Source organism: Mustela erminea, chromosome 1, assembly GCF_009829155.1.
Source record: "Mustela erminea isolate mMusErm1 chromosome 1, mMusErm1.Pri, whole genome shotgun sequence".
Classification (NCBI taxonomy): domain Eukaryota; kingdom Metazoa; phylum Chordata; class Mammalia; order Carnivora; family Mustelidae; genus Mustela; species Mustela erminea.
This window is the reverse complement of record NC_045614.1, coordinates 88,047,864-88,074,725: the sequence shown is the minus strand read 5'-3', so window position 1 is coordinate 88,074,725 and position 26,862 is coordinate 88,047,864. Positions and strand designations below refer to the sequence as shown.

Here is a 26,862-nt window from a genome sequence, read left to right as displayed (position 1 = left end):
AGAGAAGAGGAGCCCCAAGGTGGAAATCGTGCCTGTGAGCCAGAATGCAGTGGTCCTCCCACTACCAAGAAACCTCCAGTGACCTCAGTGAGCGCACACTTCAGAGGACCCTCCCCAGGCCCTTAGGAGCTCGGGTGACCTCAGGAGGCCCAGGACCATCTGGTACAGCCCCACAAGTTGTGTACTGCCCAACCCCAAAAAGCATCACTCTCAAAGAGGATGGTATGAATGGTGCTCCCAGGAGCTGTACTGTGTGCAGGTCCTAGGGACACCTCTTCTTGACCAACCATTCACCATCTACACTAGGGCCCCGGGTCTTACAAAACAGGTTAAAAAAAAAAACAGTCATAGACATGTTTTGTTCCTTTTTAAAGAATAAAGAGTTTCTGAAATGATTTCTTAAGGCTGATTTAGATCTCCAGTTGGGGTGGAAGGAGGGCAAAAGGAAGAGCAGGCCTTTTGTTTAATTCCTTGGAAGGAGCTACCTTTTTTTTTTTTTTTTTTTTTTTTTTGGTCCTTTCCACATCTGTCAGACTTGTCAATTGTCAATTTCAATTCCAGCTTCTACTTTGGTTTTTCACAGGCTGACCCAAAAAAGCTATTCCAGCCTGTGTTTGACTCTCTGAGCATCACATCCACTAGGGGGCAGGAGGCCCAAAGTCACAAGAGGCCAGGCTGGGGATCTGGGGCTTCAGGGTAAGGTGGTTCAAAGATGTGACTTGAAGTCATTTGTGTGTCAGGCTTTCTATTTAGGGAAGCACAAGGCGTGCTTTAATTACCAGATCCCCTAGGACTTGAGCCACTGTGGCAAGTGACACCGAAAAGGGAGAGGCTGCTGGCATCATTAATTCCTGACTTTTCTATTCTAGCCCCACAAGGGGCAAGACCCAGGGGGGTTGCAGCTCCCAATCCCCCTCTACATCGCCCCTCCATCTAAGGTCTTTGCTGGAGCTGCTGAAGCCAGAATCAGCTCTGCCACTCACCCTGCAGCAAATCAGCCTGGAGAAGTGGATAGGTATTCAAGAATATTCTGGGTGACTCCTAGAAAACCCAGTGGAGTTAGGTAGAAGTAACAACTCCAGCTGAGTGAAGCAGCTGTCTTGATTCTGAGCAATGTGGCAGAGAGTGGGTCATGGGAGCTGGTAAGAAGCCAAACAATAATGGCATAAAACCTGGAGTCAAATCAGGGTAAAGATCACACACGGCCCACTTCCGGTTCCCATGCTGGCTGCTGCATTCCCAGCCCGGCCCAAAGGCCAGACATGAGTGCCCCCTGGGTTCTGGCCTCATCTATCATGGTCCCTACCTTCCACTAACAGCACACACACACCCCAAGTCCAGGCCCCACACGGTTTGGGGCTGTTAATGAAAGTCTTCCACCTGGGATTCTAAACTCAGCCACTTCCCCTGGAACTTAGTGGGAACGGGCCCTGGAAAATAACATGCTCCCTCTGGAAAGTCCGGTCTACAGTCAAGACCTTCAGGGACCATCTGAACCAGACAGATCTCAAGTGACACAGGGAAGGAAGAGCTATACCCGTTACTGGGGGACTGTCACTCTGAGCGTGGCTTTGTACCAGGCCAGCAGAGACCACATGGGAAGACAACCTGTGACTTTCAGGGAGCGTTTCTAGGCAACAAGCCTGGTGTCTGTCTCCTCTGCTTGGGGGAACCCCCAAAGGGAACCCTGGGGAACCCAGGGCGCATCAGGACCAGAGGGGCAGTGTGGGTCACATGGATGAGGGGAAGTATTAAGGATGCTCCCATGAGGGGGAGGCCCCCGATGCCCACACGCGTGCAGACACCTGCAGACACGGACACATGCTGGCGAACCAGGCAACCCTCCCCACCCCCTCCTGCAGGCGCCCGGCAGTGACTCATACCCTCTGGGTGGCGTGATTCAGCATCTCCTGCCAGGCTGAGTCAAACTGCCGCTTGTCATCCTCCAGCAGCCGCTGTTCAGCCAGGGAGATGGTTTCCTTAGCGGCACGGAGCACCTCGGTGGCCCTCTGGAAGTCCTGTGTGGCTTTCTGAGCCTCCAGCTGAGCCTGCACAAGAAAGAACCCTCATGAGGTCTCAGGAAATGGCAAGGGCCCCCTCTGGCCCACCACACCTTCCAAGAGATGAGCTTCCTGAGGGCTGGGACCCGCCCCGTCCATCTGTGCCTTTCTAAGTGGGAATAGCCCTGGTAGCCAGAGGGTCTCGTAAATGCCAGACGAGGGGACAGGTGCCAGGGAGGCAAGCAGAGGAGTCACAGGACCCGAGAGACCAGATAAACATACCAGCTCCTGGTCAGAGTTGAAGATGGCAAACCACAGGTATGGCCCCCCGTGGCCTTTCACAGAGCTCTCATGTGCTGGTGAGGCCAAGGTGGACAGATACAGTGGTCCCCAGTGCTGTCCCTGCCCAGATCCATGGCCCAGTGCAATCAGGTCAGAACCAGAAGGGCCCCTGGAGATCACAAATCCAACGGCTTCATTCTACAGGTGACTCCCAGAGTCCCAGCGAGGCCACACAGAGAGGGTGAGAAGCCGAGCTGCGACCGGACACCAGGCACTGCAAAGTCCCACTATGTGCTGTCACTCTGCCAGCCAGGCCCTCACACAATTCACACTCACTGACGGCGATCAGGAAGGACTGAACGGTCACAGCACGGCCCCTGCTTTCCAGGAACGTCAAGTGGGAGAAAGTGTGTGAATCGTAGCAGACCATACATTGGACCGCCACCAGTCACGTGTGGCTAGCAAGCATTTGAAATATTCTTGATCTGCATGGAGTGTGAAGCACCCCAAAGTTTAAAGACTTAGTACCAAAAAAAGAGAACTATCAATAATCTCAATTTTTGTAATGATCACATGGGGAAATGATAGGATTTTGGATGTACTTGGTTAAACAGAGTATCTTAATAAAATTAATTTCAACTATGTGTTTTGACTTTTTTTCTTTTTTACTGTAACTACCAGAAAATTTGAAATTACATAGTTGGATCCCAGTCTACAGCTTTTGGAGAGTAAAATATCTCGCCCCAAGAGTGGCCCATGAGATCGCATCAGGGATCAGCAAGACAACCCTCCAGCACCTCCCTCTGAACTTCCCAGCACAGCACAAGCAAGCAACTACCAAATACTGGCCTGCGACGTCCAACCCACCCACCCTCAGCTAACCCAATCAGTTATACAAGCCCTGGGGACATCCACGGGGAAGCCCCTGGGACTCAGGAGCCAGGGGAACAACAGGAGTCCCATCCATCCCCAGAGTCTCATGTGACTTAGAGGAAGTCTTGGAGAACCACAAGACAAAGACGGTTAAGGGAAACAAAACAGACTCGGAACACACCAGCCCCCAAGGCAAGGGACAGCATGGGTGCCACTCTCTAGCCTGCAGGGAACAGTGGACACAGGCTGTGTCCGACCCTCTGGGAGGACGATATGGTCAGGACACAGACACAGGCATGGAGAGGACACCCAGAATCTGTCCCACAGAGCTGTGTGCCCCAGAGCACCGCAGGAGGGAGGGCGATATCGGACAGCAGGAGGGTATGCAGGACAAATCACTTCAAGGAGAGGGAATTCAGGGCTACTTCTTTGAAAAGAGGATGATCTGGAACGAGGACTGGAACGGAGGACTGGAAGGACAAGACGACCTGAGAAATGCAGGGTCGGTGGGGGGCCAGGAAGAAACAGTCTTGTGAACCACAGTGTCTCCAGGAAACCCTGACAAAGATGAGAATCAAAGTTTCAAAAGGTAGAACACTGAATAATGCATGGCATAGCTGAATCTTTATATCACACACCTGAAACTAACACCACACTGGAATTAAAATAAAAACAGAATAAAATAAAATTTAAAAGATAAAAATATGTATATTGCTATTAAAAAAAAAAAAAAAGGTTTCAAAAAGGAATCAAGAGTGGGCCTGAATGAACACCAGACTAACACTTCAACCAGGCAGCCTGCCCACCTGCGGTGGACCGCTGTGTGGCCCCGGGCCACACGGCCATGCAAGTGTGCCTCTGCAACACGATGGGGACAAGGGGCCCAGCCCTATAGAACTGACCAGCCCACCACAAGGGAACAAGACCACACAGACGCACAGCCCCCTCTCAGCACAAGACATGTCGCTCCAGCCTCTGGACCTGCAGGCCAGGCTGGGGATGTCCCGTGAGAGGACAGCCCTGGTGGGGCTCTCGGTCTGCCTAGCTGCACTCCAGGGCAAGTAGGATGACATAGGCACTTGTTGCTTCGAAGCTCCCACCACCTGCCCCACAGACCACCTACGGGCCTCGAATTGACACCAGCAGATGATAATTAATCCCAGGGGATTCTAACATTTTCCAAGGTGGGATGTATATTTGTGTTTTTTAGGAAATTTTAGTATTTCAATTCAGCAACATTTAAGGGTAATCTCTCTTCCCCCAGACCTCCCCCGCCTAAATTAGGAAGCTTTTTTTGTTTTTCTTCAAACAAATTAAAGAAAGAGGTGAAATGCGGCCACTGTACCACAGACCCGGCCCCCACCCCGCCTGCTCTCTTGCATCTGATGAGTTTAAATAAAGGGGCCCGATCTCTACAAAGATGGGGGCAACAGAGGCATCGGAAGGGCCTTTAGAATAATATGCTCTCTGTCAGGTCAGTGGAGTTTCTGGATTTTCCATGAGGCTCCTATGCTCCTCTATGGTATTATCAGAAACGTGCCTACCTTGTCTTTTTTTTTTTTTTTTTTTTTTTTTTTTTTTTTTTTAAGATTTTATTTATTTATCAGAGGGAGAGAGGGGGAGAGAGCGAGCACAGGCAGACAGAATGGCAGGCAGAGGCAGAGGGAGAAGCAGGCTCCCTGCTGAGCAAGGAGCCCGATGTGGGACTCGATCCCAGGACGCTGGGATCATGACCTGAGCCGAAGGCAGCTGCTTAACCAACTGAGCCACCCAGGCGTCCCGAGAAACGTGCCTACCTTGTCTTATCAACGATCTAATATCGAGGTTGACGAGGCATGGGTCAACCTTTTACCCACAAAAACGACAGCATCTCTCCATCGCTTGCCCACCTACTCACTCATTCAAGTAAGTGTTGGGTGGCTCTTCAGCACCACTGTCTGTTCTCTTCATCTTTCCTGGGAAGAGAATCTGTATGTCTCAGGGTGAGGCAATGTGCCAGTTAAAGAACCTAACTGCCCATCTGTGAAGAAAGCTAGTGTCCTTCTAACTCCTAGCTAGTGAGATACAAATGGACACTGAGTGAGCCTTCCAAGAGGGCTCCTTTGTCTTTCCATTTTGATAGTAACACAATGGCTGGTGCTTCCACAGCCATTTGGGGTCATGAGGCAACCTCCTAAGGATAGACTAAAAGTAAGTTAGATCCCTGCCCTGGATTATCTATCTCCTGAGTTTTTAAATGACTGAAAAAATAAAGGTGCACATTTAAGCCAGTTTTCCATTATATTCAGCCAAACTAAACCTAAATGATAATAGATCTCCCTCTCTCTACAGCTGAGCTATTCTGCAAACCCCACAGAAGTGACTACAGCAATAGCATTGACTGGTTGAATCTCCCTCAACTTCTTTCTGGCTGCTCCCAGCCCATTTTACTACTAATAAGCCTGAAAAGCCAACCTTTTGGAGATTCCTAAGGAATCTTAGAGCTCATGGCCTCTTTGTAAGGCATTTCATCAAATATTTTTTAAACCACATTCACAAGGAAAGACCAGGCAGGTGCACGCACAAGGAGAGGGAGCATTCTACTGTACCCTTGGATGTAGTCCTTTCAGCATTGTTGAGTAACCTCCTGCAGACTAATGTCTGGAGGGGAGGGGCCCACCCCAAAATTAGGGGTTCCAATTCAATCAGGAAAGCAGACATGTTCAATATAAGATAGACAGTGACAGTAACAGAGGTATAAAGTGCTACGGGATTATAGAGAAGAGAGAATGATTTGTCAATGTTTTCCCAGGAAGACCCATCAAGGGAGAGGGTGTCAGGGACCAGGTCAGGTCATGATAATACAGGAGGCATCCATGAGTTTACACACACATCTAACCGGAAGGGACATCGCTCCAAGATTGCTTCCCAGTGTCCGAGATTGTTTCCCAGCGTCCTAATGGGACATATGACCTCAAAATCAGAAGCTGACTTAGCAATCCCAACAGGGGCTGGTTAACCGGTTCTCACTGATGTATGAAGGAGGACACCCAGAAATCTTGGGCACAACCAATGCCAACAAGTTTTACTTTCAAACTCTAAGAATGGACCCAAGCCCTAGTATTAATAGATTACTCCTGGTGTACACAAATCAGGTGGTGGTTGTCCTAGCATAAAGCCCAGTTAGCAAAGTGAAGGGCTGAGGCTCTGCTTAGAAGAGTACTGATGTGGGCGCCTGGGTGGCTCAGTGGGTTAAGCCGCTGCCTTTGGCTCAGGTCATGATCTCAGGGTCCTGGGATCGAGTCCCGCATCGGGCTCTCTGCTCAGCGGGGAGCCTGCTTCCCTCTCTCTCTCTCTCTGCCTGCCTCTCTGACTACTTGTGATTTCTCTCTGTCAAATAAATAAATAAAATCTTTAAAAAAAAAAAAAAAAAAAAGAAGAGTACTGATGTGGTAAACATTGGGGGAGCTGGGGTTTAGCTACAAGGTGCAACACAGGGCAACTACAAACATCTTCATGATTCATGGATACTAACAACTTTCATGGAAATAGCTCGCTGGAAAAAATGAATTAGCTTAGTAACCTTCATTAGACTCTGGCCTGGGGTCAGCTGTGACTGTGAAGGCCTCACATGTGTGGGTGTTCCACAGTGTCATCAACAAGGGGAAAGGGGAGCAGAGTGGAGAGGTCCACCAGTGTCAAGGCTGCCAGGAGAAGGGAGAGGCCACAATCCCAGCTGCTACTAGACTTCCCCCACAGTCCATATTTGGGCTCAGGAAAGACCAAGAGCATCTGGACTTTTGCAGTGGTTGCAACATAGGGTCAGAGTAGAAGGAAGTTTAAAGATCACGCAGCTCAAGGCCTTCATTTTTCAAAAGATGACCCAAAACGCAAGACAACTTGCTGAATGTCCCACCGTTATTTATGCCTGGCCACAGCCAGGAAACCAGAGCTTCTGACCCCTAACCGTGGCTATTTATGCTCTACCTCTAATAGGAGACTTCAGTCTACCTTTGACCCATGGAAACCGGATAGTATCTCTCCATCACTCTACCTCCGACCTGCATAACTTTGGCAAGGGCATAAACATCAGACAATCAGACAGTCTACCTGTAACTAACAGACATCAAGAGGAGATGATCAGGGGGGCAAAGATGAGATGAGAATTCAAAGCGTGTGTGGGACTGCTGCCTCCCACCTGTGGCTCACCAGGCACACCAGCTAGTCAGCTAAGGAAACTGGAAAGGAGTCTTCTCACACATGGCTTCTCAAAGCCATGCTCCAGCTGTGAGTTGCTCCAAGTCACGGAGAGTGCCCCCACGATGAGACCAGTCTTGTACCTGAGTACTAGCAACCCCCTAGCAACTTGTACCTGAGTACTAGGATGGACACAGATGGTTGTAAGACGGTAATGACAGCAGTTGCTGTTTGAGCATTGACCCAGACTCAGATAACGTAGGAGAGGTGTTCTGAATACAGGGCCTCATTTCAATCTCAAAATTCCACTATGAGCTCAGTCCAGTTATCATCCCTACTTTATAAAGGAGACCAAAACTCAGAAAGGCTAAATAAATTGTCCCAAATCACACAGTTAACAAGGGTGAGATCAAGCCTCAAAGCCTGAGGCTTCATTCTGGACTTCTATTAAATACCACCTGCTGGGACTACAAACTCCTCACAAAGACGTCAAGCTAAGTTTGGTCTTAACCCCTACACCCAAATCAAGGCCACGCAGGTCACTGCTAGAGAGATCCAAATAGGTAGGGGGCGTGCAGTGAGAAAAGAGGCCAACCACAAGGACAGCACACTGCTCCCCCCAGAGTGCACACAAGGAGCGGGCCACTGCCGTCTGAGCACAGCGCTCGCAGTGAGGAGCCAGCCTGCAGACAGCAGGGTCCAGAAGCTCATCCTGCATGCCCTCTGAATTGAACTTCTCCTACTGCCCAGTGCTATTTCCTTATCTGCTTTTGGGAACAATTTGGGTCCCACTCACAGAGGAGCGAGGAAGAAGGAAGAGACACAGGGAAGCATCTGTCAAAATCACTCACACCCATTCCAGGTCCAGGCCCTCCTGGGAGTGGAAGCACTTACAGAGCAACCGGTCTTCCAGAAACCCCTGGGTGCTGTGCATGGAAAGGAAGATATGGGAGTGCCCCCATTTTCTTCTAAAGAGGGTGGAAAAGACACCTACCTGAGGGGAAGCACAGGCTGCCTAGAGTAGGAGGTCAGCGACAACCCTTCCATGAACATGGGGTCTCAGGGCACCAAGGAAAGGGAGGCCCAGCTTCTCCTGTTGGGTCCGTGCTCTGGCTGGCCTGGCCCTGATGCCCACAGGCATCAGGACACGGTCGTTGCACTGAGCAACCATTGGCAGGGGACCCTCTGTCCTTGCTTTTTCAACTTTTCTCTTTGTAAACTGGATATGGATTTTGTCCTCACCTCTTCATAGTGAGTGTTGTCTGCCTCTGTCCTTGCTTTTCCAACTTTTCTCTTTGTAAACCGGATACAATTTTGTCCTTGCCTCTTTATAGTGAATGTTGTCTGCACTGCTGGAAAGAACCCGTCTTCCATCTAGAAGCTCATGAAGAAAAGTCCCAGATTCCTCTCTAGGCCATCTGAGGAAAACAAAACCTTTGAAGGCATGATCAAAACCCCCACTGGCCTCGGTGAGGAAGGCATGTCCAGGACGAACATCAAAGAGGACAACCAAAAGAGGCATCCGTTCTCTGTGTGAGTCAAGCTCTAGTTTGTTTTGCATGTATTCTGGGCACTCCTAGACATCAGCAGCTGCCAGACAGTCTGAGCCTCTCAATTCTGAACGCTTCCAACCCTTCCACCCACCCCCTCCCCCACCCAACCAAACTTCAGTCTGAGGTTAACCGAAGGGTGGCCGGAGATAGGAGCCGGCTATTTTGACGAGGCCATTCGGCCCCCGAGGACATTCTGGATACAAACGTTTTCATCAGAATTACCCCAGTCGATACATTTTCATTTGAAAGCATTTTCTACAAAAAATTCCATGAGGCCCGTTCAGTTCCTTAATCATTTTTCATCTCCAGTGTTTCTAATTTTGTTCGTTTTTCTTTAGTCAAAGTTATTTTTATCAGAATCCATTCTTTTCTACTTCAGATCAATAAATTTGATTCACTGAACGGTTTCACCCATGTCACACTTTATTAATTACAGCTTGTGCCATACAGCTTTTCATTCTTTCTCTCAAACTCAACTTTCCTAGAGCAATTTTGTACACACCTAAAAATCTGCTGAGTCTATGGGACAATTTTCACTCAGTCCCAACTCTTCCCAGGTATAGGATGAGCCCTAATCAGTTAACAGTAAACTGCATAATGCAGGATATAGTACATGATATAGATTCTAAATTAAACAAAAGGTCCATAGTATGTATCTGTGAAAATCATGACAAGACTGTGTGCGGTTCTGAGACAGAACTTCGGGCCCGCGGCTGTTTCAGAGGACAGACCACAAGCTCTTTAGGAGATCCCAATGTCAAAGGAACCTCCTGGGATTAGAAAAACCAAGATCAGATCAAGTTCTGTCCTGAGGTTAAATATGAGCTGTTTAAAATTAAAAGGTAAAAAGCTATTATCAATGTTTAAAACAACACAGCAAGAAAGGAGAGATGGGTGCGGTGGGGGGGGGGGGGGGGCGGTGGCGCGGGTAAGATTTGCCAAGGCTTAATCACCCTAGAAGCTGGATGAAGACTACATGGGGCTCTGTTACACTTTTCACTCTACTTTGTGTTTGAAATTTTTTATAATACAAAGTAAAAAGGAAAATGTTATCGTTTACAATTACCCCCTTAGGGTTTTCTAGAACTGCACTGTCTAGTACAGGAGGCACAGGCCACATGTGGCTATTTACATTCAAATTCATTACAATGAAATAAATTAAAATGTCAGTTTCTCAGTCACTCCAGCCACATTTCTAGTGCTCCACAACCACACATGGCTTGTGGCTTCCACACTGGACAAGGCAGATACAAAACATTTCCAACATCACGGAAAGTCCTTCTGGACAGCACTGGCCTAGATACTGTGCAACCCTGAAACGAAGGGCAACAAAAGATCTCAGCTACCAACCAGAGTCTTGAACTTGCTGTGCTCATTAAAACAGCACCTGGATTCCTACCTTAGATGATTAACAACCATGCATTTAAAAACCCATCATAAAGGAACCTGGAGGATACACTATGGCCAGACCCTGGATGTGGGGAAGGCCCAGCCACCAAGCAGGATGCTGTGACTCTGTTCCTAGAGGACCCTCTCCCACTCCCCATGGTCATCCAGGGCCTCACACTGACCGGGGTGGGGTCCAACTCCAGGGTTTCAGTTGGGGGCTCTGAGGAGGTTCATCCAGGATTGAGTCCACCTTGGCTAGTCTTCCGTGAGGCATCACCCTACAGCTCACCTCAGGACACAAGCATACACAGCCACATTGGACCCAAGGGCATCCCTACCCACTCATGGGCCACTGTCCCTCTGCTGTAAGTTAGCACCATCTGTCACCCTCCCAAATTTCCCCAATTTGGCCAAAAGCTTCTGGCAGGAGGAAGGCACACGCCTTGTACTTCCCCAGGGCACGGGGGCTACTTCATCCAAATCAGCATGTCAGAGCCTGTCCGTGAGCGCAGTTCTCTGATCCCTCCCCCACCAATGCACTCCTACCCCATTCAGCTATCAGCAGCTCACGGTCTGCCAGCCATGCATGGCACACCTCAGCAGGCCCCCAGATCAAACCCATTCTGTTGTGGAAAGGACACAACAGGTGCCCAGTCTTCCCCATCCACCCCAGCTAGAAGGATGACACCCACTTCCTCCTTGGCTTCCTCTTGCGCGCACACACACACGCACACACACACACACACACACACACACACACACACTGACTGGGTGCGTGCAGCAGCTGCTGGCTATAGAACCACCAGCTGGCAAGAGTTTGGGGCCGGGTTCGAGGCAGAGGCCTGATTCGCAGGGGACAGCAGCAGTGCCCAATGTCAAGGCCTGCAGGACCCAATAGCATTCCAGGAGCCGCCTGGATCCCTGCACCACAGAATCAAATCACCAAGTGTAAGGACTCGAGGAGATGGAAACAATGTCAATCAATCGTTTTCTTTTATGGAAGGAAATTCAGAGTAGGATGGCCCACTCAAGGGCATAAATCACATACCCCATCTCTTAAATTCTTCAAACGTGTGCAAACGCAGAGTTCCTGTGCTATGGAGGGTTTCCCCACATTTGGCACAGCTGTACCTTCCTCTCCGTGAGTCCATTCAAATGTGTCTCCCTCCCTGCCTTGGTCCCCACACTGTCATTCCCAGGACACACAAAGCATCAGTAGCGGCCAGTCTGAAGGCCAGAGAGACACATACCAACCAGGGAAGCCATTCCATCCCTTCCAGGGAAACACACAAGGTACACCTGGGCCACGACAGGAGACATGACTTGGGGCAGATCACCGCCTGCCTCTCGAGGGGGTGGAGAGTGCTGCCTTACACTGAGGGGCAGTGGGGAGGCGAGGGGAGCCAGAATGCCCTGCCTGGGGGGACTCCACGGACTCTGTAACTATATCTCCTGACAGTTCTCTCTGCTAGTCGGGAGCGGCTGTTTCCTGCGAAAAGGATGGAGAAGCCGAGAGGTGGGCGTAAGAAGCACTGCGATGCCGGAACTGGGGACAGCATCTCCCTCCCTTCAGCCACAGCCAGGGAGTCAAAGGCTAGCAGCCATGAGGTGCCCCTGGAACAAAGTTCTGATCCCTGAGTTTTCCCCTTCCTCTCCAGGGGAGGAGCAGGGGGCTGACTGGCTGTCACGCTGGGCTCTGTCCCTGCAGGCGCCCTCTGTATCAGCAGCTGCACGCAGAGTCGCCAGCAATTCTAGGGACTGCTCTCCAGAGAGCTGTGCCTCCGACACCAGGTGGATCACCAGGACCCCCTTGCAGCTCTCCAATGCCCAGGGACCCCAACTCTTAACAGACCACAGTGCCAACAAAAGAAACCCTCCGGAGTCCTGCCCAGACCAGAGCTGACTGAAGGGCATGTCAGAGCCGCTGCGAGGCAGCACGCTACGTGCAGGGAACAGGGAGCAATACGGTCTATTCCTGGCACCCACGATGGCCCTTGTCTTGGGTCTACAGCCTTGAACAAGTCATTAGACTTCTCGGTCTGGAATGCCAAGGCCTCCGCTAACTCCCAGAGAGTCCTGCTTTCAGCACTGAGGATACATAATTACAGCAGGGCTCACAAGGTCATCCTGGAACGCTGTGTCTGGCTTCAACAGGTGCAAACAGTCAGCAGGCAAGTTAACCACTGAGCTATTTCACTTCTGCCATCAGCATTTTTATTGTGTTTGTTTGCAAATCTTCCAAAATATAAGGTTAATAAAATCGCTTCTTGAAGTGCTTCTCAGTCAGCTATTATCTTGCTCCTTATCTACCAGAGAGTTCTTTCTGTATACTCAAAACTATGTTCCTGGATTGGGCAATAGCGTAACGCAAGGGCAGAGGGGAGGTTCACACGGTCAAGTCAACACAGAACAGCTGTTGTCAGGTCAAATGCTTTAAACCGATACCAAGAAACACATTTTTAATACAACCAGGGAAATGTGTAGAAGGAGTAGGTACTGGAGGATATCACAAGAACTTCAATTTAAATGTGATTTCTTGGGGGTTTTTATCTAGGAGAAATAAAATATGTAAGTATTTATGGTTGAAGCTATACGATATCTGAATAGTTTTAAAATAGGAGACGTGATTGGCAAGATGCTGGTTGCTGATGCTGGTGATGGTGCAGAGAGGTCACTGATTATTCTCTCTACTTTGCTATATATATTTGTAATATCCCATCATAAAAAGTGGTCAAGAAATGTTTTTTGAAGACCTGGCTATTTACCTGCCACAAAATCACAAAACTCAAGAAAATGCTACTCACTGAAAGGACAGAGGAAGGAAAGGTATCTGTTAGAAGTTGTCCTCACTAAAGGCAAAATTTAAACGAATTTTAAAAAAAAAAAACCCACCAGTAAGATTGCCAAGGAGGGAAAGTTAAGAGTCAGCATGTTGTCCAAGCAAGAACAGGTCTCCATGGAAAGGGTGCCTGCCCTGCCCATATTTGAGATATGTCAAAACATGGGGGTCCAACACTGACTTCCCAACACCCTGTTAGTGGCCAAAGCACTCCAGCTGTCCATAGGTTCTCAACAATAAGTCTCTTCAGCTATGACTTAAAGCCCTCAGCTCTTTCTTAGTCTCCGGCAGAGACAGAGAAGGAAAAAAACACATATACTCACTTGCCACAAAGCACTTGCAAGGCAGTCTGAAACCCAACTGGAAGGACCTAAGTCCTGCCCCTCCCTGCATCTCACTTCTATTGCCCTGAGAGAGGAAGAACAAAGGCACTGGGGCAGGTGAGTTTATTAAATCCTATTGTGTGCCAGGTTTCCCTGCATCTGGGACTCCAGCCAGCCCAGCTGGTTAAGTTATTATTGTACCCATTTTTCATCCAAAGAAATAGAGGTTAGGGAACTGGTCCGAGGTCACATGCTCAAACCAAGGTCACATGCTCAAGCCCTGACTCCAGTGACCTGGGGAGGAAAAGCAAACACACAGAGTCCCATACTGTTCCAGTTCTCCAGTGATAAAACTGACAAAACAGGTCTGGATGAGAAACCACAGGACCCTCTAGGGCACTCTCAGTTCGGAAAACAATCTCTACCACCGCATCTGCACACCCAGTCTGCCGAGCCCCATGGCCAAGAGCTTTTCTCTGTAGAGCACCCAAAGGCTTGACAAGCCCTGGCCCAAACTCCCTCCCCCCAGTTCTGCACCAAGGAACAAATGTGCCCTAAGGAAACCTCAGCAGACATTTTCAGCTTCAGTTCTTATCCTGATTATTTTACAAACTTCCGAAATCATCTCCTAGCTTCCAATCTCACAGAGCCAACTGAAACTCCATCTGGTACCGATTTAGACTACCCAACTGCATACAGCACACTTGGTAATCTTTCTGAAGAGCACATCTGATGACGTCACTCCCTAACACTCTCCCCACCCCCAATACAATCAGGCCACAATCAGTGACCCAGCTTCTCACTTCCTACCGACCCATTGAGGCCCTCACCATTCCTTCAACACTCCTCACTCTTCTGTGTCCCATTCCCTCCACTGGCAACATGTTCTTCCTCCTTCTCTCCAACGGAACTCCTAATCATCCCTTAAAACCCATCTCAAATACCCCATCTTCTGTGAATTCTTTTTTCACTACAGCATGCCAAGTTCATTGGTTAAACAATCATAACTTATTTCTTAGGACACTTCAGAGGCAAAAAAAAAAAAAAAAGTTCTTGTCATCCCTCAGCCTCCTTGGAGGGAAGAGTCCTATTCTTCTAGAACTTCCACGTTTCCCCACTCTTCTCAACCCCCATTCATAAGTTTCCCAAAACTTGATGGAGAACTCATTCAGACTGAGATGTACTGCCCAACAGCAGCAGGGCACATGAAAGTTTTCAAAACACAAGCTTCTTGAGGGCGGGAACTGTGGTTTATACCTTACCACTCACAAAGACCAGCACGGAGATGAACACACATCCCAGCCCAAAGCCACTCTCCCAGGCACTTGGGTTATATCGCCCGTTACTGGCTCCTGTAGCCCCTTTTTGCCAAGGAAGGCCATGACCGTCCTCTGCTGACATGGGTTTTGTGAACTGTTGACCAGTTCCCAAAATACCCACAAAATCCCCAAAACAATAATGACTCCAGTTCCTGCAAATCGCATTCAGAACTAATCCAAATCACATTCAGAAACAAATCTAAGGTGACCCGCACAACCCACGACAAAGAGAGACATCACTGATCACCACAGGGAGGCAAGCTCTGGCTTCCAGAGCTGGCCAGGGCTCCGGCCTCCTCCTCACTGCTGCACGGATCACGGGCCGAACTTCCGTGAGCTACCTGCGCTCCTTCTGTCTCCACTTGGAGGCTGCTTTCTTAAACCACTGAGACAAATGGGTTGAAAGTCCTTAACATCCCTCTGATCCCTGAGACACAGAATAAAAGAAATAATGGGAACATCTGTTGTTAGTCCCTTCGTCCTCAGCTGGGATCCATAAAAAGATGTTCTCAATTGAAGAGTTTCCTTCTGTTGGCCAGCTCTGGTCTCCCACCAGCCAGCACCCCACAGCCCTTGGCTTCACTCCCACGAGGCTGCCGTTAACACCAGCAGAGGACCCGCTCATTCCAGACTAAGTGACCTCCATTAACCCGAACTCACTCGGCAACCTGGAATGGATGGCTGAGAAGAAGGTTCTCAGAGCTTTCAATTTTTGTCCAGAAGCCTAGGAGAAACCCACCGAGGGGCCGTGAAGGGCACGAGGGAGGAAAGGAAACAGTGGACAGTTCAACGCCAGAGCCACCACCACGTGCTAAGCGATGAAAGACACCTGGCCAGTCCCCCAGACCCAGGACCCCTGAAGTTGGTGCAACCGCAGAAAAGGGCCAGGAGCCACAGTGTCTCCTCTCTGCATAGTGCATGGAATTTCTATGACCTCAACAGCAGCATCACCCGTGATCCAGGACTTAAAAGAGTAGGGACTGTGTTACCGAATTATTTAATTCCCAAAACCTAGCCTAGTGCCCCGTGACTACAGATGTTTAAGAAATATGTGTTTAATTAGTGTACCAAGCTAGGCTACAAATGATAAGCCACAAACAGCTCCCTCGTGGTCAATCCTTTAATGTGCTTTGTGATTGTTTTTTCCTTCTGTGGCTCACACAATCAGATTAATGTCTCTCTGGGCACAATTATCCTTGGAAATGCCCATTTATGTGATGTGAAAACTCACTTGAACAATGACCTAATGGTCTATACTCAATTGTGTGGCGTGAATGCCATTCTCTCAAGACCTAAACCCCCTTCCACTCTACTTTGCCTCCTCCAAGCTAAAAGCTATAGACCCGTCCCAGTGGGTCTTCAGAAAATGCATTCCTGGATGGAATTTTACCCTCTCTGAATTCACGGGACCACGTTTCTCTACTTATTTCAGCCGTCTGCCACATTGTAAGACAGTGCATGTGGAAAAATGCCCTGAAAACTGCCCAACATTTGAACACACAGATGACACGTCTCAAATTATTTTGCTCTTCACTTGGTCTTCTCAACGAGATTACAAACTCCTTGATGACAGCGATCACGTTCCGTACATCTGGGAGTCACTATCACTAGGACTATGAAGAATGTGCCCTTAGAAACAGGGACAATTCCAAGCCCTGCTCAAGCCAAAGACCTTGGCTGCCCCGGGCAACCTTCTCTGAGTTCCAGGCTTTCCTGGGTCACTTGGCACTATTCACTGCCAGGCCCATTTAAGTACAGCCAGAGGAACAACCAAGTCACTGAAATGTCAAACCCCCTCCTCCAGCCCATCTTCTGCCTCTGGGGCAGCATGACTTGGCTTAATTTTGACTTCTACCTGTAGTAAGATCTCCCAAGGAATTCAAGGTCAGGGGACGCAGACAAAAAGGAGGTCTTCCCATAAATAAGAATTAGCACAACATAGCTCCCTGCTTAGCTCAGTATATGGAAAAGACAGAGGGTCAGCTGTGAAACGGAACAAAGATGTCCCAGAGGCCATGCCCAGCAGACCCCACAGGAGCAGGTTGTCAGGAAGCATGACAAGACAGAGGGTGTCCCTCTGGCCACTGGAGCCCGTGCCACTTCGAGTTACCCAGGGGTTTCTGGAAAAGACAGGAATTGCCTTGTTTCAGGACCTCGGCGGCAGCTGGGCGTCCAGCTCAGGGAGGCAGAGGCAGCACCCACTGGTGCATCAGGGGTGCCCCGAGGCAGCCTGGGCTCTGGCAAACCCCCTCCCCTTCCCATCCTGTATTGCCAAGCAAGGCTGCTCAGCGGACTCGGGGCCTCTCCCAGCTCTAAGCAGTCAGGAACAAACTGCGGCCAATAAAACTAAGAAAGTAAAAGCATAAGACACTCAGTGTTTTGGGACACCTACACTGGGCTCCCTGCTCAGCGGAAAGCCTGCTTCTCCCACTCCTACCCCCACTCCTACTCCCCCTGCTTGTGTTCCCTCTCTCTCTCTCTATCAAATAAATAAATAAAATCTTTAAAAAAAAAAAAAAAGACACTCAGTGTCTCATCCCAACATCCTGGAGCCAAGACGATTATGCCTTAAGCCTGTATAACTCAATCCTAAGCATCCCTCCTTTCATCAAGCATTCATTTCACCTTTACTGTGCACCGTGAAGGTCTGCAAAGGATAAGAAGCAATTTCTGTCCTCAAGAAGCTCAGGTTTCTAGGGCAGGGTTTTTAGCCCTTGGTGTAGAGGTTAGGAACAAAGACTTGGAACTCGGATAGCCTAGGTCAAATCGTGGCCACGCCACTCACCAGCTGGGTGACCCTAAGTGCTTTAATTCTCTGTGCCTCAGTTTCCTCATCTACAAAATGTAGACAATGACAGAAGCTACCGTGTGGAGTTGCTCTGAGGGGCAAGCGAACACAGTCAAAGTGCTTTGACCAGGCACACAGTAGACCGCACAGAAGCGTTAGCTGTAAGCAGTATGAGCATTATTCAGTCATAGTTATTAACCCACAGGGCATGGGTGACCTTGAAGGGAAGCTGATGAATACCTTTGGATCATGTTTATGATTTATGCACCCACATCCCAGGTTTTCGGAGGATGATGTCCGTAGCCTTCATCACATTCTCCAAGAAGCAAAGCTGGTGGGAAGTTCCGTGAGGTGGGGGAACTGCAGGGCAAGGGCAGAAATTACACGGACCCATGCCCTCACTTCAACCATGCAAAGGGTAAGAACCAAGCAGCACTGCCCAAGAGAACTCTCTGAAATGACAGAAATGTTCTTTATGTGCACTGTCCTCAAATAGTATCCATCGCCCACATGTTGCTACTGGGCGCTTAAAACTGTGGCTGGGGAGACCAAAGAAATGAACTTCCAGTTTTATGGATTTTTGGACTTGGTCTTGAAGTAGCCACATGTGGCTAATGGCCACCATTCCCAACATCACGGAGCTGCTCAGGGTGGGGAGGGAAACATCCCAGGCCAAGAATAGAAACACACAGCAACGCAGAACACTCCAAGATGTTTCCAGAAGCTGGGAGCATAGCGATAGGATGTACCCAGCACCTGGGGTGGCAGTGGGGTGAGGGAGGGGGCGCACGGGGGCATGGTACAGAGTACCCAGAGGCCAGAGCATGAGCGCGAAGCCAGACGGAAAAGCCCTGCATGCTACACTCAGATCTGGGCCTCACGCTGGACACAGATGGGCTGTACAGGTCAGGGTCCTCCAGAGAAAACAGTCCAAAGGACATGTACTCAGGCCTACCTCATTCTACAGTGCTTCACTTTACTGCACTTCAAAGACACTGTGGTTTTTTATAAACTGAAGGTCTGTGCCAACCCTCCCTCAAGGAAGTCTACCGGCGCCATTTTTCCACAGCATCTGTTCACTCCATAGCGCTGTCACATTTTGGTAATTCTCACCGTATTTCAAATGTTGTCGTAACTATATTGAATTGCTATAATCTCATGATCCAACTTGAACAGGTGAGGAGTTGCTTCTTAGAGATGAGCGAAAAAGGTGGTTTATTGAGACGGCATCTACTCCTGGTGCAGATGCTGAGAACACGGCTGATAAGGCAACAAAGGATTTGGAATATTTCATAAACTTAGTTGATAAAACAGCCGCAGGGTTTGAAAGAATCAATTCCAATTTTGAAACAAGTTCTACTACGGGTAAAATGCTATTAAACAGCATCACGTGCTGCAGAAAAAGCATTCATGAAAGGAAGAGTCAATCAATGTGGCAAACTTTAAATGTTTTAAGAAACTGCCCTAGCCACCCCAGCCTTCAGCAACCACCACCCTGATCAGTCAGGGGCCATCAACGTAGAGACAAGACCCTCTAGTGAGCAAAAAGATTATGACTCACTGAAAACTCAGATGACAGTGAGCACTTTTTTTTTTTTTAGCAATGAAGTATTTTTTAATTACATCATATATCTTTCCAGACATAATGCTATTGCACATTTAATTGACTACAATATATGGGAAACAGTTTTTATATGCAGCAGGAAACAAAAAATTTCATTTGATTTGCTTTATTGTGAATTTGCTTTACCACAGTGGTCTGGAACCAAATCTGCAAGATCTCCAAGATATGTCTGTTCACAGAGAAAGAGATTTATGTTAAGTAATCAGCTCATGTAATCATGACAGCTGGCAAGTCCAAAACCTGCAAGAGTAGGCCAACAGGACAAAGATTCAGAGAACAGCTGATACTTCTCAAGTCCAAAGGTCATCTGCTACCGAATTCTTTCTTGGGGGCACCAGGGTGGCTCAGTCAGTTGAGCGTCTAGCTCTTGGTTTCGGCTCAGGCAGGCTGTGATCTCGGGATTGTAAGATCGAACCCCATGTCAAGCTCTGCACTCAGCGATGAGTCTGCTTAAGATTCTTTCTCTCGGGGCACCTGGGTGGCTCAGTGGGTTAAAGCCTCTGCTTTTGGCTCAGGTCATTATCTCAGGGTCCTGGGATGAAGCCCCGCATTGGGCTCTCTGTTCTGTGGGGAGCCTGCTTCCCCCTTTCTCTCTCTGCCTGCCTTTCTGCCTACTTGTGACCTCTGTCAAATAAATAAATAAAATCTTTTAAAAAAAATTAAAAATAAAAAGATTCTCTCTTTCTCACTCTGCCCCTCCCTTCCACTCACTTGCTCTCTCTCAGATAAACAAATATTTAAAAAAAAAATAATAATAACTCTGTGTTGTTTGGAGGAGGTCACTCTTTTTTCCATTCAGGCCTTCAACTGACTATACAAGGCCTACCCACATTATGAAGGACAAACTGCTTTACTCAGATCCCACCAGTTTAAATGTTTCATCCAATAAACACCTTCACAGAAACATTCTGTGTGACCCAGCTAAGTTGACACATAAAATTAACCATTATGTGAACTAAAGTTTTTGGAGAACTGTCAGCAGAACTGATTCCGGCAATATTCAGTTGGGAGGCAGTGGGGACAGGTGGAGGAAGGGCACTAAAAGGCAGGAATACCAATGGAAAGGCTATTTCAGTCCTCCAGGTCAGGGCTTCTGACGTCAGGGCTTCTACCAGAGAGGTGGAAATGGGAAATGAGTCATTTAATTAGCATTGTTAAAAGAAAGTATGAATGGATTCTGTGACTTGACAAAACACACACAACACAATTACACCTTCATGAGAAGCTACGATTTCCTCATAGGTCTCCAACACAAGATAAAGGACAGGAAGTTTCTCCACACGCCATAAAGAGAGGGAAGTGACCTAGCAGAGAGAAACAGGGTTTACTGCGTTTCCCTACTCCGAGGAGTCCTTGGCCTGCTCTGTGGGTCACACCTGTCCACCTCTAACTCCTTCCAACCCAGAGCCTTACTAAAAGATAGAAGATATTACAGCCCACACATGGCACAGTTAGTTAGCTGCCTCCCGATACCTCCCCTCCCTCCATCCTTAGAAACAACCCCGCTAGTGAAAAAAACTCTAAGCCAAGCCACCAGTGCAGCTACCCACGTTCCAGCAATGGAATGGAAGCAGAGTGTTGTCTGAGAATTCCAACTAGACTCTTCAAAAGAGACGGGGCATATGTCCCTTCCCCATTCCTCTTTTGTCCCTTTTGCTCTGAATGGCAGATGTGACAGCTGGAGCTCCTGCTGTTATTTTGGACCATGAGATGGCTTTGAGCTGGAACTCACAGGACTGAGCAGTACATAGGTCACTGGGTCTCAGGTGACCACAGAGTCACAGCACTTGACTACACTAGACTGCCTACTTCAAGTCTTCTTCCAGGTGAGAGAACACATCCTAGTGTGTGCAGGCCACTGTTTTTGAGTCCTCGGTTGCTTGCAACCAAATGCAACTACTGGTTGATATTAGAAGAGGCCATCATATTGTGCATTGTAAATTTCATAATTTCAGGCTGTAGAACTCAGGTGCTGGGATGAGGCCACACAGTAGAGGAATGGACAGAAACCCAATACAGTGCCTTCTCTTATGATTTCCTTCCACTTGCTCTTCAAGAACCCACTACAGGTCCCTTCAACCACCTTGGTTGAGTGCTCAGGTCAGTGTAAAAACAGACCGCCTTGCCTCCTCTGTGTAAAGAGAATCTTCACTTAGTTGGCCTGACTCTGAAACCAAGAAACATGAATTCAAGGAATGAAAGAAACTCAGGAGATTGATACATGATGACTTTTAGAAATAAAGAAGTCCATGAATCCTCTCTGCACTACAGTGCTCTGCCTAAGGGCTGGGGAATGCGCTTTAGGGTACTAACGAACCGATGAACAGATGGTATCCTCGTTGTACTTCCATTTTACCAACTTCTTCAAAGTGAAGGACACAAAGTGAGGCTTCCTAGACATAGCTGATCACTGCCCTAAGTGCAGCAAAGAGGCATTCTTTCCGCTGGGAGAATGTAAGCTCCCTAGTGCCTGGCAAAGTCTGAAATGGAAAACTAAATAAATAAACATGAGTAAATGATCAAGCTATTAAAGCCACTCAAGAATGGGGAGAAGGGGAGAAGTTCGAGGGAGGCAGACATTAGTTGGTGCCTGGATAAGTCAGGGCAGAGTGGCTGAGGTACCAAAGTCAGAGAGCTCCTTCAGAAGAGACCTAGTTCATGTGCCTGTCCACGGAGCCCTTCAGAGTTCTGTCAGGAGCCAACCAGCTCTTAGCCATCAAGGTGGTAAGGTTGAGGGGGGCAGTGATCAGACTCAACCACTTTTCTTCTAGAAACCCCATTTCAGGGAACCTGAGTGGCTCAGTCAGTTGAGCATCTGAATCTTTTGTTTAGGCTCAGGCCATGATCTCAGGGTCATGAGATCAAGCCTGGCGTCAGGCTCCACAGGCAGCACGGAGTCTGCTTGAGAGTCCCTTTCCCCTTCTCTCCCTCCCCCTCTGCTCTTCCCCTGCTTGCACTCTCTTTCTAAAAAACTCCATTTCTTCCGGGAAACACTTAGGAGTTCCCAGGCTTAGGAGTGTTTAGGCTTAGGAGTGTAGAACTGTGGTGTGAGACGTTGAATACTTTCAGCTGTACTCAATACTCCTACATATTCATTCACTTGTACCTGCCTGTAGCCCAAGGCTACAGGCTAAGGAATGGCACAGCGGGACCAGAATCTTCCCTCCACAACAACACATGCTATAAATGCAGGAACCTGAGAGGGGGCGGCAGACTCCAAAACAATTTTATCCAACTGGCTGATGACTCAACACAGCTCCCCTCCTTTGTACAGCCATTAGATTTAGCAAATAAAAATACAGGACTCCCAGTTAAATTTGAATTTCAGGTGCATAACAATTTTTTTTAGTTTTAGTAAGTCCCAAATATCATGTGAGACAGAGACAGCCTTGAAAAAAAATGATCGGAAATTCAAATTTCACTGAACACCCTGTATTCCATCTGTTGCCCCTAGCTCTGCTTTATACCCCACAAGGACATCCCACCACACACACGAACACCCTGGCTACCGCCTGAACTTGCTGCACTTCCCTCTTTCAGGAATGGGTGCCATCCCTTCACACACCTGTCCAGAAGCTCCTGCTGGGCCACAAACACCAAGCTAGGGATCCGCATTCTACAACAGGAAGCGGAATATCCCAAGACAGGGGAAGGTTTCTAAAGCAGAACTACTCAAAGTTCCAGAGTCCGTAAATAGCTAAGCCTTATCACGCATCTAATTTTTAGTGTGAATAAGGCCACCCAATTCTTCGTGGTAGATGTTAACAGAAGGAAGGGGGTAGAATATGAAGTCACCCTGGGAGGGCAGGGGAGGGGTAAATGGGAGAAAAGAAGGAAAGCAGGGTGGGCAGAAGGTGGATCCCCAAGGTGAGGAGAGGGAATGGAAAGGTAAGCCAAAAGAGCTCAAGAGAAATGTCACCACCTGTCGGGGACACACCTGGCTACCTGACAGCATAGAAAGGCTTAGCCATGTTGACAACACTCGTGACAAAAATACACCCCGCACTCTGATTTTCTTCAGCTGCGAAATTGGTCATTCTGCCACTCCTTCTGGGGAACAAGGCTGGTTTACAGAGGGGGAAGGAAGGGATGACCCTTAATAACGCAATCATTTTATTGAAGACGGAAGGAGAGAAAAGAAGAGACACATCCAAGGAGCCTCATAGTTTCAGATACAGAACTCCCCACATCCCCCACTAACCACCAAACTACGGTGACAAACCACGTATGTCAGCTTCGGGCAGCGTGTGGCCCACCAAACGGCACATACTGGGCATTAGACATGCCCCAGTGAAAGGCAAAGGGGACAAGGGACAGGGAACCACCCTGACAAACCCCGACCTTACAAGGTAATGGGGGGGTAGTAATACCTCCAGCTCCATGCTGTTTGGCTGACACCCTGTTGCAGGCCATCGCCCACTGCCAGCCAGGCAGGAAGGGGTCAAAGCAAGTGGCCCAGTGCACTGCCAGCAGAGAAAACCTCAAGATCAGCAACACTCCTGCTCCAGCCCCAGCAGACGATGTCCCCTGCAGGGCCAACCAAGCAGGAAGTGCAGAGGCTCCATCGAGGTGAGCCCTCCAGATTGAAGTCTCAAGACCTCCCCCATGTCAGGAGCCTCTGACCTGGGTTAGAAGCTGCCACCAACCACACCCCCTCCATTAACCCCAACTTGATCAGGCATCTAGGCTTCCAAAATGCAGCTGCTTCTTTGCCACGACCTCCAAGCAAGACTACAAGGCAGGACAAAGTCTTACAGGCAAGGGAGAGTTAACCGTCTATTGCCCTCTCTTGCCATAAATCAGCGGGGGCCCTGCTCTGGGACAGGAGCCCCATCACTCACCGCCTGCCCTTACCATGGGCAGCAGGGATGACGCGGTTCCCAGGAACCAGCCTGGGGCCCCCCAGTGGGAACATGCTCAGGGCCACGGGGAAGGACGTCACTGACCCGGACCTCCTCACCCGAGTCCCAGGTGAGAGCTGCCACCCAGGCAGGCCGGTGGCCCAGCGGAATGAAAGTGACTGGGAGGAAGGGAGGCACGATGGACTTGTGCTCGAGTCCCAGGAGAACTAGGAGGGCGCGCCACCAGGGGAAGGAGTTTCAAAGGGCCCCGGGCTGCTTGGAAAAAGAGCCTCACAGTCACCCCAGGGCAGAAAAGGCAGGGAAACTACCACAGAGATGAGCTCAATTTCTTCCTTTGAGCCCTCCACAACCATGACTGCTCCCGCCTGTCCCCTAAGACATGTCAGGGTGTGGCTCAGGCTTTCCAATGGTCACAAGATGCCTCAGGAAGGGGAAGCACTGGGCGGCATCCAGAACCAGGCAGACGTGAGTTCAAATCTCTACTCCTCTCCTCCCGAGGTTGAGTGATGTGGGGTGCCGAGCCTCACTCAGTATCCCCTCCATCTGACCGTGACAGGAATGCCACCTTCAAGTTTGCTAAGCAGACATGAGAGCATGTACATAATGGACCTACGACTCTACAGGCCTGGGGACCTTGTAGATCCTCAATATGGAAGGACATGGAGGGCCACTTGAAGAACTCAGCTTCTCTAAACCTCACTTTCCAGCCCTGCAGAACTTAAAGGACCTCCCTCCTGCTTGTGAAGCATTTAGAAAAGTGCCTGGTCCACAAAGACTGCTCAAATTCCTCTCCTCTCCCTCCTTCCTTCCATCCTGAATCTCTGACTCCATTCTCTCCACGCAACAGGCTCCCAGTAAGCTGTAACCTCCATATTGACTCCCAGCTCCCCACCTCCAACGGGTCCTGCATCCTCGTCTGTGACATTCCCACTGTGGTACCCCGTCACAGCTTTAACATTCAGGAGAGCGAGCTCACCACCTTCTCCCAAAGCTGGGTGCCCACTGTCCACATCCTGTTGGCATTCTGGGTATCCAGGTCAAAACCCTGGAGTTCCCTATGACTCATTCTTGACCACTGGTTAACCACGAAGTCTGTTAAAGCTTCCCTTCCCATCCTCTCAGATTAAGCCATGACACCAAAAGGGCTTATGCAAAGGCCCAAGTGATGGTCTCTGGGCTCCAAGACCAGTTTCCTCATCTGTACTAGGGGAACGAACAGGAAAGAGAAAGACACACCCCACCCATCCACACACTCACAGAGCAGTACACACGGTGCCTAAGACATAGGTAGATCTCAATGGTGCCGCCATTAACCAAAGACACAATATTTAGCAACCATGTCTAATTACCATCTTAAACAAGGTAACTTCCCAAACGGAAGAGCCCCCAGTGGTTTCTCTGCAGCTTCTCAGCCCAGTCTGGCGGTATTCCCTCAGCTGGCCACCACTCCTTCCCCATCTGGGCCTTCAGCTCCCATAAGGCTCCCTTTCCACCACCCTGGAGCTGACACACTTATCCCAGGTTACACCCACATGGACTTCCCCCTCAGATCTTGGCTCTTTCCTCTTTCTACCCAGACTCTCTCTTGCACTTTGGGGCTCCGGGGGGCCTTTCTGCCCAGGCTTCCCCCAAACCCCCACCCCCTAGAGTGACCTCACCCCAATGGCTTCTTCCACACGGTGTCTACCCAGGGGCCGTGGGGTTCAGTTCCCTAATAAATGAGCCTCCCCCTTGGGTGAATACAAACAGTCCCCATTATTCACGGGTTCCTGATTTACAGATTTGCCTGCTCACTAAAACTTCTTTGTAACCCCCAAATCAGTATTTACAGCACTTGCAGGGTCTGGATAAATACAGTACAGCAAGTACCATAGTGAAGCAGTTCGGTCGCTCCACGTGTGCCTTCCCAGCCACAGCCTAACAAGGCAACTCTCTGCCTTCCTGTTGAAGGTCTCACCCAGGAAACAACTGCCCACCCCTGTCTACTCAGTGCCACATTTCTCACATTTCTGTGCTTTTTGTCAGATTCAGCTGCTCAAATTGGCCCCCAAGCCTGGTGCTGAAGTGCTGGCTAGTGTTCCGAAGTACAAGAAGGCTACGATGTATGTGCCGTATGGAAAAAATATGTGTTTTACGGAAGCTACATTCAGGCGTGAGTCACGGTGCTGTTGGCCATGAGTTTAATGTTAGTGAATCAACAATGCGGAACATCCAGAAAAAGGAAGAGGAAATTTGCAGATCCCCACAAGCGGCTGCTCTAGTAACTGCTAAAGTCAAGTCCATAGTCAGTGCATGAGGAAGCCACAGAAAAGTGGCTAATCTGCGGACTCCATCTGTTATCAAAGCATGGGAGATGGTGACCAGTTAAAAAAGCACAGTGGGCAACACTGTGTGATGCTGAAAGGCGACAAATTTATGATGTCACCCCAGGTTAGGAAAATGTTCGAACCTCCTTGGCTAGTGTCTTATTATAAGGAAATACCATACATAACTAGTTACTTGTAAGAAATATATAACAAATAAGGCAGAGGCTTGAAAAGGGCTTGTCTTTATATTTTTTAAGATTTACTTATTTATTTGAGAGAGAGAGAGAGATCATACACATGCAGAGGGGGAGAGGGAGAGAGAATCTCAGGCAGGTTCCACATTGAGCATGGAGCCTGACACGGGGCTTGATCTCACCACCCTGAGCTCATGACCTGAGCTGAAATGAAGAATCTGTCACTCAACTGACTGAACCACCCAGACACCCCTAAATAAGGTGTCTTTAAAGACAAACCTACGTGAAAGAAGATTATGTATGGATCAGTTGATGAAAATGTGACCAGAGGCTC

The 26,862-nt window shown here is 48.9% G+C and overlaps 1 protein-coding gene across 1 annotated transcript in view; it reads right to left on the bottom strand.

Moving 5' to 3' along the window:
* SH3BP5 (SH3 domain binding protein 5) overlaps positions 1–26,862 on the bottom strand; it is a 72,683-nt gene that overhangs the window by 12,183 nt on the left and 33,638 nt on the right. Inside the window, exon 4 of the mRNA XM_032332765.1 lies at positions 1,884–2,048. Coding sequence (XP_032188656.1) covers positions 1,884–2,048 — 165 coding nt within the window. The remainder of the gene's footprint in view (positions 1–1,883; positions 2,049–26,862) is intronic.